The sequence below is a fragment of the Amia ocellicauda genome, chromosome 20, assembly GCF_036373705.1.
Source record: "Amia ocellicauda isolate fAmiCal2 chromosome 20, fAmiCal2.hap1, whole genome shotgun sequence".
Lineage (NCBI taxonomy): Eukaryota > Metazoa > Chordata > Actinopteri > Amiiformes > Amiidae > Amia > Amia ocellicauda.
The window spans coordinates 10902123-10919124 of record NC_089869.1 but is presented as its reverse complement, the minus strand read 5'-3'; the positions used below and the strand labels follow the sequence as shown (position 1 = coordinate 10919124).

General features: G+C 45.1%; 1 protein-coding gene across 2 annotated transcripts; it reads left to right on the top strand.

The window, feature by feature from the left end:
- Positions 1 to 3656: 3656 nt before the first annotated feature.
- Positions 3657 to 16451, top strand: sncga (synuclein, gamma a). 2 transcript variants are annotated; one of them, XM_066693425.1, is made up of 6 exons: positions 3657 to 4111; positions 10460 to 10501; positions 11029 to 11156; positions 11714 to 11731; positions 14637 to 14696; positions 15099 to 16451. In XM_066693425.1, exons 1-6 carry the CDS (start codon positions 3991 to 3993, stop codon positions 15108 to 15110), a joined length of 381 nt encoding a protein of 126 aa, XP_066549522.1. In that variant the 5' UTR covers positions 3657 to 3990; the 3' UTR covers positions 15111 to 16451. The 2 variants fall into 2 exon arrangements, with proteins under 2 accessions (XP_066549522.1, XP_066549523.1); XM_066693426.1 differs by lacking the exon at positions 11714 to 11731 and having other exon boundaries at positions 3658 to 4111.
- The last annotated feature ends 551 nt before the right edge of the window (positions 16452 to 17002 follow it).

Here is a 17002-nt window from a genome sequence, read left to right as displayed (position 1 = left end):
AGCATGCAAACATCAAGCAGACCCAACTGATCTTGGATTTGTTTTCCTGGTCCTTGAGGTATGTTATGTTATTACCATTATTATTCATTGTTTTATTTGATTCGATTGGCATTGGTGCTGAGTGTAATAGTTTCCTGCACACTTCTTGTTAGAGACTTTCCTGTAAGCTCATTCTCTTGCTGTCCAAGTTCATGTGACATGGCAGCTTTTTCTTCCCCCCTTGGTGCAAAGTTCTCTGGTGCTGCATTCAAAGCAGCCACAGCCGAGAGCAGTACAGGCTAGAGCCAGTGTAGAGACTGCGTTGCGATTTTTCCTTTCTGGTAGTTCAGAATCACATCACCTTTCCAGGACACTATATATAAAAAGGCCAGTGTCTTTACCTTTTTGTCTTTTTTATTGACTTGGAGATGGTGGTTGCCAGACTTACTCTAGCAGAATGAATTATAGACCAGGTATTGATTTCGCCAGCGTGTTGAAGGGACCGGGGAGAGGTAGGGCGGTGTGGGTGTAGGATGAGAGAAAGATTGTGCTGATGTCACAGCTCATCCCTCCTGGGTCCCTATCGATTATGCTTCCTGCGATTGATTTTGTGCCCGAGCCTCTTGTTCCCAGAGCTTAAAGTGCTGTCCTAGCAGGTTCTCGTCTGGAGCAGGGGCTGCTGGGAGGGACTGCAGAGATACGGCGCTCAGCAAGGGCGTGGCAGGGCAGCGGGGGCTTGTGAGTGCGGGGTTGGCAGGCTGCTGCAGTGCCCGCGTCATTGGTCCGTTTCCGAGGCGAGATGGAGGAGTGTCGCTGCTGGGGGGGGGGGGGAGGGAGGAGGAGTGGGAGGTGGGGGAGGGGAGGAGACCAGGATGCTGTACTATAGCAGAGCACTGAGAGCTGCATCTACTGGGAGGCAATTCTTCTCTTTGCTCTCCTGCCTTAAAGGAAATTACAGTATTTTACACACAGTAATGAACACAATCTGTCATTTTTCAGATGCTGCATTCGTAAGCAATTGCTGATTATGAATATTAGTAACACAACACCGCCACCCATTTCTCGGGGCTCAGGGAACTATGGGACATGCATATTCACTGCTGGGTACATGCATATTCCTCTCTCTATTATTTTTTTCCTTTCTAGTTTGCAGATACTTTATACTGTGTGCTTTTAAAATCTTCCAGTGCACACAAGATTGCCTGCTAGCTGATTTGTGATGTTGCTTCAAAGCCTGCCACATTTGCATGAACCAATCCCCCCCCAAAAAAAGACAAAATATCAATTGTCTACTGTACCAACAAAGCTGCTTTTACACAGTGGAATAAACCACAACTACCTAAGCCTGTATGACGCACAAGATGACCAGCCTAATATACAGAAGTGCAGAAGCTAGAGGGAGAGAGAGAGAGGGATAGAGAGCGAGAGAGAGAGCACAGTCCAGCAGATGTTACTGTGGCAGCCCCCTAGCCACCCCCCACTCACAATGCACATGATCCTAGAGCTGGAATGCATTTTCTGGAGGTTTGGTGTGTGCGTGCCAGGCTGGACGGGCAAGGAAAATGCCACACAGGCCTGTGAAGCACTTGGCAGCCTCCTGCTAATGGGAGCTCTCTTGAAGGGCCGGTCTCAACTCAGACGGCACAGTGGAGATTGATTATTTTCCATCTGTTTACAGCTATTGTCCCAGATTAACTGCTCCCTAAGTGCTGGCCAAACGTTCCATGGGACTTCACAGGGTCCCACTGTCTCTGTCAGCAGTCACCTGGGCCCAGATTTAATCAAGACTGCTTGACTTCAGTGCTGCTTCTTGTTATGAATGTCTCTGCCCAATTCAGTTGTCTTAATTAAATGACCCGGCCTGTGTTGGAAGCTTATAAACGTGGAGGTCGGGGGAGGTGGGCCATGGGGAATAGCAGTGCTGATGTGGTGCCAAGTATCTAAAGGAAACTGCATTCCTCAAATGGGAATTTTAAGGTTTGACTGAATTAGCGTCGATTTATTAAATTTGATTTATTTCTTCAATCAACCGTCTGTGGATTGACCTTGATGGGATTCTTGTTTTTGTGGTTGGAGGTAGGCGGAGGGGAGGTGTTTTTGAAGGGGTGTGATTAATTTGACACAGAGATGCAAAGCCCCCATGAGCTATGGCGACCTCTGACCCTGGGCTAGAGCCGGTTGGGGAGAATCGGGAGAGGTTGGGCGCACCACCAGAGCCAAAATGCACGCACATTCTCACACTGTGTCGTCAAATTAGCGGATCTATAAATATATACTGCGCTGGCCCACAGCCAATAGGCAGAGAGAAGTGTCTTGAGCCTGGTGGGGTGGAGGCCGATACTGCAGGATGCTGGAGGTGAAGTGCTGAGTCATTGCATTTCTACTGGCCACACCTGATGGGAATTGAAAAGGTATCAAAGACAGATGACGGCAATGATTCAGCATTTTTTTTTTTTCCATTTGATTTGCTCTTTTTGGGTGACCGCTCAGCTGCTTCTCCAAGAATTCACAGCACTTGCTTCCCAGTCTTTAGCAATTGCAGAGTTTGCGTTTTATACACAGTGACTCGTGTTATTCACAATATATTTCTAGGGGCACTTCTGGAGAACTGGCACAAATTGACTTGCAAGCATTCTCATCATGACAATACCAACATCTGCAGAGAAATGGACGGCCATACAAAGAGCATGTGACAAACAAACACTTAAAACAACCAATATCCCTGGAACTCATTTGCCATATCAATTTGTCTATTTGCATATTTGTGTTTCGCCCAAGCTTGTCATTCATCACATCACTGTATAGGACATGTACCTTAGCACAAAGAAGGTAATTGTTGGATGCGAGGTGCCTTGGCCACCCAGATCAGATCAGACCTATGGCAGACAGGGAAAGACAGATGCACCTGATGTAGTTTATAGGTCAGCTATAGAGAAGAACAGGAGATGCATGCTTTTGGCGATGGGGGCTATGCTGTTCCTCTGGGCTGAGCCTTGTAGAGCTGAAGTAGGGGATTTGTGGAGCAGCAACATTTATGAAATTGAAGAGGAACTCCTTAGATGGGAAACAAAACCAGCCTCTGTAAAAAAAAAAAGAAAAAAAAAGGTTGCAACCTTTCTCCTGTGTAAGGGACCTTTTTTGAACCCCTTAAATGCTGGAAAACTACATATACAGGATACCAAATAACAAAAAGCCCATCTTGCTCTTATTACACAGTCAGTGAAGCCTTTTCGGTTCCCGCATTTAAGGGTTAATGGCTTTACATTGAGTGCTATCATCCCTACTGCCTTTAGACCCAGATGCACAGTTGAGTTGAGAAACATTATATCCAATTTGTAGGGAATCTATGGGGGACAGATCTGAGATGATGATGACATCACTGCGAATAATATCACTACTACTACCACTAATAATAACAATCTAATTTGGGAATATAAAGGAAACTGAATGATAAAGAAAGGAGTTTGCTAGTGCAACAAAAATACAAACATACAGACTGTAATCAGCCTGTTTCCAGAGAGTGTGTTTGTGTGTGTGTGTGCGTGCGTGCGTGTGTGTTTGTGCGTGTGTGCGTGCGTGTGTGTGTGTGTGTGAGAGTGTGCGCGCTGAACTAAGGTGGAAGGGAGGGAGGGAGGGGGGGCTGCATTCTGACTTAAATACACTGCAGCTCCTAGTGGGATTTGCCTTTCTGCTCTCCTTTCGCTCTGTCACACTCTTTCACTCGCTCTCTTCTTCACTGCCTCCGTCTCGTCCTGCTCCCGCTGTCTCTACTGTGTCTGACAGCCCTGTGTCGCTCTCTGCAGAAGCCAGCTAGCCAGTAAGCAGTGCACACAGTCTATCCATCCCCCCTCCCCCTCCAAACACCAACCCTCTCCTCCTCCTCCTCTCTGGTGGAGAAAGAGATTGCTCTGCTCCCTGGTGCACGCACAGACACACACACACACACATACTCACACACGCACACACGAGCAGCGAAAGTCAGAGACAGCAGCTCCAGCTCCAGGTTCCAGAATGGATGTATTGAAGAAGGGATTTTCCATGGCCAAGGAGGGGATGGTGGCAGCAGCGGAGAAGACCAAGCAAGGGGTGGAGGAAGCTGCCGCGAAAACCAAGGAAGGGGTCATGTATGTAGGTAGGTGACGGGGTGCATGGAGGCTGGGAGATGGTGAGGACTTTGCAACAGGGGGACCTTGAGGAAAAGAAACGACCTCTACCTATAGCTGTATACAAGTGTGATGAAAAAATGGTCATGTAGCAAAGGGGGAGAGAGAAAAAACTCAGCAGGACTGCAGATTAACATAGGACTGTGCATCCTATCTTAAAAATGTTATTATTGTTATTTTTATCATTCTTTTGGGCTTTGCAGCTTTTGTGAATACACCAAGACTAAGAGCTGTGAGACAAGGCAGGGAGAGGTAGGGGACAGGACTGACTGACTGGAGGGAGGAGGTCGGGGGGTAAAAAAGTGGTGCAGCAGTAGAAGGACGCATCTGGGGTGTGGTGTTCGTAAACTCCAGAGAGAAAGAGACAGAAAAAGAGGTTCAGAGACAGGTTAGACAGGATACCAAAAAAATAATAAGAGTAATAATGAGATCAGCTGTGATTTACTCTTCCTCCGATCTCTGTAGTATTCAAGTACTAGCAGGACCTAGTGGGGGTTTTCCAGGACCCAGATCCCACCAAGATACAAAATGTAAAGCAAGGTTACCCTTGTGATGCGCCCTCCCATTAAGACTGCAGTGTGTTTCGCATCGCTGTTTCGAAGGGCACCTGCTATACTGCACCAGGCTGGGCTCTAAGACTACCTATAGATCTATAGACATGCATTTCTAATCCTCTATCTCACCATGAGATCCCTATGCATTACTGTGCTGTTACCAGGGTGTGAACAGTCACTGAACCTTGCAGTGAAGAGAGTCTCACTGCAGAGAGAACACCCGAGAAAATTCAGGAATCCAAAAAAGGGTCTCGAGAGGAAACATTATTGAAACACACCTGCTCCCACACTCACGGTGTCCTATTTGCAATGCAGCATTGATGCTGGCCCCAGTACACTATCCCATGGTATCGGCTGCTTTTCCACTTGATCCATCATCGGCTAAACCAGCCGGAGCCCTTAGGGTACTAAGCTAAGCAGTTAAGAAGTTCAGTCCTGCACAAAAGCCACATTGCTCATTTCGGCTGTTCTTTTTAACCTCTGAAATGCCTTTGCTCTGCTCCCCACCCAAACGATCGGTGCAGTCAGCCCTCCACGCAGTTTCTCCGGAGCTGCAGTGGTTACAGACAGCTGTTCTGCAGTCCCGTGCTGTGGCTGAGATTTATGTGTGCGGTATCCTTGGTCACAGAACCAGCCTTGCGTGAAAAGAGATGTGATTTATTGAGGGGCCAGATGGCTCACAGCACTGCAGTCTCTTACCTTAAGATATTTTGTCACTGGGCTTGGACCAATTATTTGCTCCATTACAAGACAGTTAAATATTTCTAATGTTTGGTTGACCATTTAAAAAGCCCCCTTACTGTCTCTCTCCAGGACCACAGAGAGTATTCTCTAGCTGCACTAAGCAATAATTATTAGGCAATAATCTCTCCTTTTCTGCCCTGTCACTGCATTATGGGCGTCCAGGAGGCCCTGACTGCAGCCACAAGTTATGAAGAGGACCCCTGCACAGTGCCTGATAAGATCTGAGGCTTTCGGTCACAGAGCTGCCAACGTGCCCAGGAGTCTGCTTGTATAATTGAGCCCCTGGTGGGCACTGCAGGGCTGGGTCTGCATAGTAAACACCAGCTTTCTCTTCCTCTCCAGCTCCCCATCCCGAGCATCTCCACACAGCCAGGTGCATTATAAAGCTACTGATTCCCCAATCATCTCCTACACAATTTGAGGCAGAATAGGATCAGTCAGAACAACAATGAAGCATAAACTGATAGTGAGGCTCTGTTCAACACTGACCAATACCAGGGAGAGCGACTGAATTCCAGAACACAAAGGCAATCGTAAATATTTTTTTATTTCATGTTATTCTCTGTTCTAGCCAAGCGTTACATCCTCTGTGCGTTCAGAGTATATCACTCGAATTTCCCCTTGCTCTCTCAATAATACTGATACATTGGTATTCCTCAGCCTTGCCCTTTTTTGGCCTTGCCCGTTTCTACTTATTCCCTCTGCCTTCTTTTTGAAAGTGATGAGTAATCTTTACTTGCATATAATACATCTGTGTCAAAACGCCAAGCAAAATATAGCATACTCCAACACACCTAGACATGGGGACGTCTGGATGTGAGGGTCATGCCAGGCCTGAATCAAAGGCTGATGGAGAGGACACCTTTTCATAAACAGCAACAGATATGGAAAAGACTGCAGGAAAACTGCAGATAAGAATCATGGTAGCTAATCAGTCTCAGCATGTCCTCCAGCTGGGACACAAAGCAGCTCAGCTCAGCTTCAACTGTTCCACACCCCCACTACTCTGTGCGTCTTAATTGTTTTCGATAGACCCTCTAGTGGGGTATTATGAAACCGTTCATAAAGAGTACTCTCAACCTCTTTACTATTTCAAGAACCTTAGATGAACCAATCACAGGTCTTAAACATTGTACAATTTCATGGTACTGTCACATATTATCCCCTGCATTTATCCATGAATTTTCTGTGATTGCACATGCTTTGACAGTTGTCTTATTTGTTAATAATAGCAAAACAATCAGCTGACATAGTAAATGCTTATAAGAATCATCTAATGCTAGCATAATAAGACAATACGGCAGGAAATTGGAGATGTTATGTCTATTGCAGTGAATTAGCCAAATAAAACCATGGCAGAGCATAGCTGAATTGGTCATTTAAATCTAAATGAAAATGTTAATGTGAGTTTATCCTTTCTAGTATTAATTAGCAGTTAATAATTAATTTAAAGAACTGACTAAAGATCTTAGCTCAAGGCATTTCACAAATGATTTTCAGAGAGGGTTTATAACTTTAACTTGACTATTTATTATCAGATCAAGAGAATATGATATTTGTCATGATGAGGATAAAATGCCATTGGCGAAATGCTTCAAGCAGTAGATAATGCCACTGGGACTGCAGTACAAGAAGTATAAAATATTCACACACATCCCAAAATTGAATATAGTTTGTTTCAATGCTTGCGCTAAATATATATACAACATTGAAGTCAAATGTATTTTCAGATTGTCTTTCTGGCCATTTGTTTAATGTGGCAATATTTGTAGTTAAAGGTATTCACACCTTTCATTTGAAACAATGTTATTTCCACCCCAGGAGCAAAACTCAAAAGATTAATGTATGACACATAATACACCAGACAAGATGAGAAAATAAACTCAATAAACTGTGCACGTCCTATGCGGTCTATTCTAGGCTGCGTTTTAATAATTATGGTATTATAAAACGTGTAGGGTTGGGCTATTTTCTTGCAGCATTCCCATCATGTGAAGATCAGCAACCCACATGAAAGCAGAAAATGCTCTCCTTGCGGGTGATCTTTAAAAGCAGAGCGGCAGTCACGCGGCTCTCCCATCACAGGGCTGCATCTGTGTGCGGAGCTGACAGACGCCTCGTGAGCAATCGAGGTGCATTTAACTCATGGCGGTGACCAAGTGCACTTGCCCAGAACAGACCGCAAGAATGCTTGCACTGAGGTCTGGAGAACAGATGTGCTTCTTGGCATCCTGGGTATTTGTCACCTGCTGTTGTTTTCGAGTTGATTTGCCTAAGATCTGGTCGGATGAGATCCTTGAATCCATAAGGTCCTACAAGCTGAATCAGGCTAGATGAACGACCTCCTTTTGTTTGAAACCTTCCTAATATTGTTGATACTGCTGGTCAAAATGTACACAAACAGAATAGATTCCTTGGAGGATGTTGGCATAGGGTCACATTCCTATGAATAAGTATCTGGCAACAAACCCACTTTCCTAGCATCCATGGCCTCACCTCCCTCCTCCACCCCAAACACGTCCTTTGCAGCAGCTCCTGAGGGAGGGTTTGGATGGCCTCGTTCTCATGGCCAGGTCATCGTTCCCTTAGTCAAGCCAGTCTAGGCCAAAATAAGTTGGGGTTGTCTGAACTCCTCAGCTGGGAACTAACTATCCACCTGGCCAAATATAAGTGCCTCAGTTCAGTGAAGTAATGAACTGCGCAAGTCAAAACACCCCGTCTGCTCTCGATGGACAGTGCTGGGGGAGTGACTCTCGGGCTGAACTGTGCCATCCACCTCGAGCTCTCCTGCAGCTGTGAGTAAGACTGAAATAGGTTGTCGGAGACTCCCACAGCAGTCCTCGAGTTAATAGTACTAGAAGCTGGGTTGTGGCAGGTTCAGACCAGCTTGGCAGTTGCAGCTGCATCAAATCCATCAATGTGTGTGAGAGCTTGGCTGTGGAGCATTCTGGGATCACAGGGAGAAAAAAAGGCAGAATGTTTCTCCTGGAGTTGCCTTACTAGTGATTCCAAATAACTGAAAAAATGGGAAAAACGACATATCTCTACATATTATACAGTCTGTGGACCTCTGATCTGCACACTGCCAGCTCTGCAGCAGCACATCTGCAGTTTCCCTCACTGCGCAGCACTTACATCTCTCCTGCTCTGACATGTCAGGGGGGGGCTGTAATCAGGCCGTGACAGGCTGTGTTTGGCCGCTGCACTGGACTACATTGACAGGGCTATGTTCCCAGTGCTGCATCAAGCTGCATCTCAATCAGTCACCCCAGCACACACTTTCGCCTCCATTTTTCTGTAAGTCACTGCCAATGTTTAAAGGGAACTGGCTGGAGGAGATGTTTTAGCTGCATTTTGGGATTTCAGCTGGATTTTATTTAGTGACAGAACAAAGTGGATCAAATTTTGCACTCTGCCAAAAAGCCTATAAAGTGGTCCTGGGAAAGAGTCCAGTCCACAATATGTTCCAGAACAGGACCTCCCACTTAAAACATAGCTCTGCTTTTATCATCTCTCCTCCCATTGAGATACAGAGCAGGGCTCAAAATGAAAAGTAGTTTTGGCACTTCTGTTGTTTATCTGGACACATGGAAGATAGCTATAGGACTGACCAGTCCACACTCCACTTGGGGTGGAAGAGGTGAGAAGAAGCTGGCAAAATGACCAAAGAATAGTGGACAACTATGTTTTCCTCTTGCTACATTCCTGGGATATTGTATACATATCATCTATCTGCCAGAGCCTAAATTGTACCCAAAGCCAAGATACCAAATGTGTGTGGGCAAGTGTTTGCTCACTTTGGTGCTTGGGGTTTTATTTGTACTTGATTTCTGCACACAGCTCGGCATTTCAATGCGGCCAAGCACTATACGTTGCACTTGGGTTACATCACGTATAAAGCTCCTGCAAATTCGAAAATACCAGCGATCCATTGATAATTAATGGTGTGCGTGCTGTGCGCGCAGGGGGGGGGGGGGGTGTCTTCATGTGCAGAGGGAGAGATCAGAGGGAATAGCTCAGGGGAGAATATGAATAATTGAACTGCCAGGATATAAAACACGAATTTCTTTTGAGGCCAGACGCAATGATCAGTCAGTTGGTTTTTCCGTTAGGACGTTGTGTAGGATTGGGCAACTATTTTCTCAAAATAAGGTAAGTAACTAAACATGAAAGGTCTGTAAATGCCTTCTGTTCTCTACCACCCAAAAGGGGGCGACTTCAAATTTCCTATAATAGTCTTCAGATGTTTAGGTCCCTTTCTCCTGCCCTGTGCTGTGTTAAGAACACAGTGTGACAGTCCTGCGCCTCCATTTCCTGCATTCAAGCTCTCAAGCAGGACACGAAATGGAGCCATAAACAATACAAGGCTTAGTCCTTTCCCCGTTAATGTCCTTGGTCCTGCGTTAAATGGCTCCTTTGTTTAACGCCCTTGTCTTCATCGTAATAATAATGGAAATACATTGCCGACCCCAGAACTGCGGGGGCACTGATATTTGCACGCAACTGGCCCGCCTTTGATCCAGAAGTTTTGGAGAAACGGGGCAGGGCTTTTGTTCCGGCGGAGGATCGTGCGTGCGAGGGAGCCCTGCTGCCGCCGAGCCGGGGGCGCCGGGAATGCAACTGCATGAGAAGTGCAGGAAAGTGACATTTAGGGTGGGAGCTCTTCATTAAGAGGCTACAGAGGCACGCCAGCTTCCCAGCATGCACCATGCCCATCCAGTAGAGCAGAGGACAGTTGAGCGATTCTTGTGAGGCTGGTAGAGCTAACACCGAACATTTGCATCAGTGGATTTGTACTTCCAGATCATGAATTGTAAATGCCCTGAGTTTAATCATAAAGGCTTCATATGAACATAGGACTCTGACAATCTGATTGTCTTCATTGAGCACTATTCTGGTGATATTCAATCATGAGTTAATGTGAATGGCAGGTTGTTTTTTTTAAAGCGGTACCAGGGAGGGAAGAAGAAACTGACTGCTGTTTTGTTGGTTTGATTGTACTCTCTTTTTGCTTTCCAGGTTCAAAAACGAAGGAAGGAGTCGTACACAGTGTAAATACAGGTACAGTACCAGTGGGGGCCATATTTGGCTTGTGGGAACCTTTTCTTTAAAGGCCAACTGATCAACAATTTAATAATACTGTATTTTAATAAATTATGTCATTATCATTTGCTTCCTTGTGTTCTGGAGTTTTATGTTTCAAGATTTATACATTATCAACAAATCTATCCTGCAGAGCAGTCACTGAAGACTTGCCTCTATCAGGGCCTGAAATCTCCTGGTGTTACATCACACTCAGAGAGCAAAGCAGAGCATTTTAACCACAGCCCCTGAAAGAACTCTCTCTTTCTGTCTCTCTCTCTCTCCCTATGTACAGTATAGAAGCACGTAAGTTTGTGACCCACTTCTCAAGCTGACAAACATAAAAATCATAATACTAATAAGGAAATATGGTCTTTTTAATTTTTTTCATTTGTATATTTTCTATGAAATACTGTTCGGATGTGCAGGTTTTAAACTACCACTTGCCACTGTTCTAAGTTAAAGTTAGTATTTTTTTACACTTGTTTCTCCTTCCCCTGGCACAGTGGCTCAGAAGACCACCGAACAGGCCAACATCGTGGGTGATACAGCGGTAAGCGGTGCCAACCAAGTGTCTGCGAAGACAGTGGAGGGATTGGAGAACGTGGCAGCATCGACTGGCATGGTAAACCCGGTGAGTCACAGTGTGCCAAGTCTTCTTCAAACTCCTGTCCAGTGTTTAGAGGTCTCTATAAGTCATCGCCTACATTACACCACAAAATGTGTTCCAATTGGTTCAGTTAAGTGGATAATTAATTCAAGAACACTGCAATAGGCCACTTAGACTCACTTTCTTTGAACATGGTGTGGTTTCATTGCCTTTAGTCCCTCTTCAAAGTACATCAAGATGAAAAAGGTCAGCAGGTCTAATTCATTCTTTACAGGAACCTCTATTCTCAGACAACTACTTGGAGCTTATTTCAAGGAAAGTGGAACAAATGCTGCACTGTAGGAAAACATAATTGGTGGTGGTGGGGGTTGTTCTGGTATAGAAATTAGCCCAGTCCTGAACTAATTTCATTCAGGTGGAGAAAGGTCTGATACACTAAGTAAGTAAGTAAATATAGAAAATCAAAATCAGCACCACTGCGGCGGGGACAGCTCCTGTAGTGCTGAACTGGCAGTCCTGTTGTTAACCTGTTGTTCTGTTTGTCTCCCCCCTGTCGGACCATGACTGGCGACTGCTGGCAGGATGCCCCTGTAGACCAGGTGCCTTTTGTTGCTGGGGGGTTGGGGTAGAGGCTGTGAGAAGGGCAGGAGGGGAGATGTTTGGGCAGCATGTAGCCTTCAGTGTCGGCTCTGCCAGCTTTGACTTTCCTCAGCGCTCTGCTGACTTTGTCTCACATGCGCGGTGCTGTTTGAAGAGACCTAACACTTTCTACTCCTAGGCGAGACTGGGGGCATCACACTCGATTGCTGGGGGTCTGCAGAGTCGTATGGTTCCTCCAGAGCTGTCAGATTGAGACAGCAGCTGTTCCCTTTAACCAGAGCTGAATTTAAAAAAGGTTTCCCCTTAAAAAGATTAAATATTTCTAAATTCAAGCAACTAAGTAAGCCATGCAACCCAGCAGCCTGTAGCAATAGAGTCTGACCCCTTAGTCATAAACTACAGCCGGACTATAGAAGGTACCAGAAATAGGCACAGACTGTGTGTGTATGAGGTGGCCGCTTAATAGCAAGAAAACTAGAACGCATTTAACACAATCCAGCGGACCCACATTTAGGAGTACTCTGCATGCATATCCAGATTTCTCATTGCAGACAAGGCTTTTTCTTTTTAAAACCCTTTAGCTGCCATTGTTGGTGGTCTAAGTTCAAAGCAGACCCCTCCAGGTTGTGCATTGTTTCTCGTGGTGGAATCTGAAAAGTGGTGGCAGTTAAAGGGTTAATTGCAAGCCTCACAAACCAGAGGAACTCTCACTTAATGCTTCTGGACCCCAGCATTGGAATCGGGACACAAACCAGCTGACTACAGCCTCTCTGTGCAATTTCTAGGGCACAAATTCTCTCCCTTGGCCTTGAAAAACCACAACATCTGTAATGCCATCTGGCCCCCAAAGGCCTCAATACAGTCAAATTTTGTCATAATCCACCTAAACTCCCACTGTTTCCCAGGACGTAAAGCCTGGAGGATTTGAAGTTCACCTATGCAAGCTGAAGGACTGTGATTCCCCTTCAGTGGGGTGTAAGGTCATTGTGGAGTCCCTCAAAGCCTCAAATTCAACACTCAACAGAGCATGCTGGAACACAAGCTTTTGTTTGAAATATGCACAAATATATATATTTATATACTGTGGGGGTTGCTGTACAGCGTCAGTGACCTCATTTCCCTGCATCTGTCTCTGTATCCTCTCTGTTTGGTTTGGTTATCTTCTTCTCCCTTAGCTACACTTGCAGACTGAGCCAATGAATATTAATTAAGAAAAGAAAGAATATTAGTTACAAAATAAAAGCTGTAATTAAACCTACAGCATCCTCTGCAGAGCTCCCCCCCCCCCCTGCTTCTCACAGTCTGCCTCTCTCTGCCGCAGTGAGCCCACCTCTACGGTGTCCCACTGCGTCCGAACGCCCTTGAGAAAGAGATGGGGGAGAGAGAGAGAGCACACACAGAGACAGAGCGGGTGAGGGGGGCATTAACTCCTGAAGTGACTCAGCGTAAAAACCTGCAACAGACTGCATTGCAGGCGGAAGGCTCCTACAGCCAGACAGGCCACTAATTGCCTCTCTGCCCTCCAGCTCCCAGCTATAGTTTCACCAATCCCGAAAGCTCTTAGGATCTCCCAGGGAACTCGTCACTTTTCCACTTCTTTCTGCCTCTATGTCATGTTACTCTCTTGAGTTTGATTATTTTGCATTCCATTCATCTTATCTTACCTGTCTTCATGTCAGCATTACGTATAGCTATGAGTGCTTACTGTATATATATATAGTGCATCTGTGTATGTAGTTTCCCCAGTGCACAATCAGTGCAACCACTGAAACGCAGAACAATTTGCAAGTATATGTGTAGTACAGGACTATGGGAAAGCAGGAAGTGCAGAGCAACAAAGCAGTCTGTACTTTTACAGCGGTGTCTGAGCACAGTTGCACAAGCTGGTGGTTGTGTCTGCGTGTGTGTCCAGTGCATTCCATGATTTCTTCATTGCTGAATATCGCAGAGACAACTCACATCCCCATTCAATACAGCCCGCTGTGGTTCACGATACGAGAGGCATTAATTCATTAACCAGTGTCGATTTTGCGCTTTACTGCACTTTGCTGCCTACGAATTCCCCAGAGCTGAACCCTTCTGAATATCAGCATGGAGTTGATGGGAGTGTGCTGTGTGCTTGCGGGTTAGGGATTTGGCTTTTTCACTACTCTATAGTCTTGGTACATGGTGTCCCATTGGGGTCGGTGAGGATGTGCACTACATATATATCAGAGCAAACAGGATCACAATTCCTACACAACACAATAAACCACACACACACACACACACACATAGAAACCCTGCTATAATATAATGTACAGTTTCCCTACAGTATCTCCACAAAGTTCTATACATCTGCTTGACAGTTGTATTATCTGCACATTAAAGCTGCTCATATTGGGGACAGTAATAAACCAGGGCTTCAGTGCAAGTGCAGGCAGTACAGCATCCATCACAGCACAGCACAGCACAGCGTAGCAGTTGTGACACAGACCTGTGACACAGAAACAAAAAACAAAAAATCTGGAGTTCTTGCAATATACTTGAATAGTGCCCCCCTGTGGCACATCTGAATGATAACTTCCCTAGCCCAGCGAACCATAGAAGTGTCAATCAGTATGTGTGTGTGTGTTTGTGTGTGTCATAGAAGAGGAGCAAATACAATATAATCTATACTGTAGCACAACAGCATTTTGCATGCAAGGGCTCCCTACCTAATCCTGGTTCCACCTAACCAGCACCGAGACCCTTGTCCAGTCACTAACACACTTCGAAAAGACTCGAGCTTGAGCTAAACATAACCTTGGCGCTGCTGGAAGTAAAGCCAGCCCAGAATTGCACTGCCACAATACTAAGCCATCGAGTCCTCCCAAAGCGCTGCCTCCGAGACGGGCTAATGCGTATTCCTTGTGCCCCGTGCAGGAGGACTTCTCTCGTGCAGCAGAGGGAGCTGTGGAGCAGGCTGCAGATGCTGGGGAGCAGGTAAGACAGGGCTGTAACTAATGCAAAACTCGACCTGTATTCACTGACAAGCCTACAACCCCATGGGTCAGTTTTTGCGTTGGTTTGCCACACACACATTAGAGCATAAGTTTAAATCATCAGTAAGGGTGGGGAGTGCAAAAAGCCAAGAGGGAGCTTGATAGATTGATCGATAGATAGATAGATCTGTATATTCAGCAAAGTTCTAAAGCTAGGGCAACAGTTTAACAGTATAACAGTTATTTTTTTTATGTTTATTCGTTTTTGCTTTCATGACAAATGTATAGATTAGTCTTTTTTGTTCTCTATAGGGTGTTGTGTTTGTCACTGAATCTGTCATCCACCCTCCCTCCCTCCCTCCCTCTCTCCCTCTCTCCCTCTCTCCCTCTCTCTCTCTCTCAGGTGGGTTACTAGCCAGTGGGTTACTAGCCGCTGGGCTACAGCAGCTCAGTCCCTCTCCCCAGCCGAGCGGGGGCTCCACCGTAGCTGCCCCCCCACCTGAAAACTCCACAGCCCTAGGATGTCTCCCTGCTGATATTTTTTCTGACCTAAAGGAAGCCAAAATTCAAAAAGAAATCCCAGTGCCCTATTCCCCTCCACACACACACACACACACACACACACACACACAATCACAAACACACACATACCCTACCAGCTTCCATCCTTGGTTTATATCACTGTCCTCCCCTCCTAGCCTCACACAGTCCCTTAGCTGTGGTTAGGAAGCAGGCTCCATTAACAGGGTCCTTCCCAATTCTCCATACAGCCCAGGCTAGAGGGGGCCAGTTATTTTGTGAACAATGGAGAACTATGGGACTACATAGACTAGTGACCTAATGGTGGCACTATATTTGAGTTTTGGTTTGTGTGAGAGTTTGCGTCTCACTGGCAAGAGGTTAAAACAAGACCACACTCTATCTACCGAAGCCTATCAGACTTCACCTTATACTGTGACTAAGCCATTGGCAAAATAAGGAAAATTGGCACTTTTTAAACTCTAGTTTGTTCAAATGGTTAGACTTCAGAGATGTGCTGTTCTAAGCTGGCAGTCTCTACTCTTCCTATTGGACAGGGGAGAGAAGGATGTTTTTGAGTTCTCCTACAAAATGGATGTGCTAAATAAAGGAGGTTTTGATGATGATGATGATGATAATAATAATAATAATAATAATAATGTTTATTATACTGCCTTTAAGGTTTCAAGGGCAAAAATTAAACCAAATCATGACTTTAGAAATTAGAAATGTTAAATGTCTGCAGTTCAAGAGAATCCCATTTTTAGCCACCGAGTGATGGGACTGTGGCTATACTTCCATCCTCACCCCCTCTCCATGTCCGATTCCTCCCATCTTCACACATACACGCACACGCATACACACACACACACACACACACACACACACACACCTTTGCTCACATCTGTTAGCACTGTTGCCCAAACCTAAAAAAGCCTCATTGTCTGCTTTAGGTCACTAGAAACAGGTATTAAAAAATAAAAATAAAAACAAATACAGTGTTATTTCTTTGAAGCTATTGGGAACTAAAGACTGCATGTTGCCTTAACAGCACTCAGATACTCACACACACACACACACACACACACACACACAAACACAAACACACATGCAGACACTCACACACTCATGCACAAACGTATACGTCTGTAAGTTGGCATCAAATATTACAATACAGACCGAGTTGATTTTATAAAACAGTACAGTGAAATAAAGATACTTTTTGTTTAAATCCAAACACCGGCCTATGTGTTTTGTCTTTCAATGCCACCAGGAGTTTGTGTTTTGTGAAGGGGAAGGTGATGTGCGTGTTTAGGAATAGTGTGAAGAGTTTATGTCTTAAATGTCCACAAAGGAATCTCAAGGTCTTATACTTTTGAGTGAACCCACACAAGAAAATATCAGTCAGTGGGTAAAAAATATTTGTCAAATCCTTTCAGGATGCTTTTATTTTTAATTGTCCCCAATGCAGCCACATTCATTATACTTGTTTTGTTTACAGTGTGGGACTGATCACAATGACCATTGACACACCTCTGGTTCCTTTTCATAGAGAGCAGAATTTAGCATCAGGTAGATTAAAAAAGATATCCCATGTATCTCGTCACATCAAGTCGCATCATTCCAGATCCATTCATAAGTAACCCATCACGCCCATGAAAGTGACAGTCCAAACCAAAACCCCTGACCACAACCACATTGGACTTGTATAAGACAGAAAAAAAAACACATTGAAAAACAGCAAGACACAGAAAACAAAAAAGCAGAGGCTGCCTTCACTGATTTTCC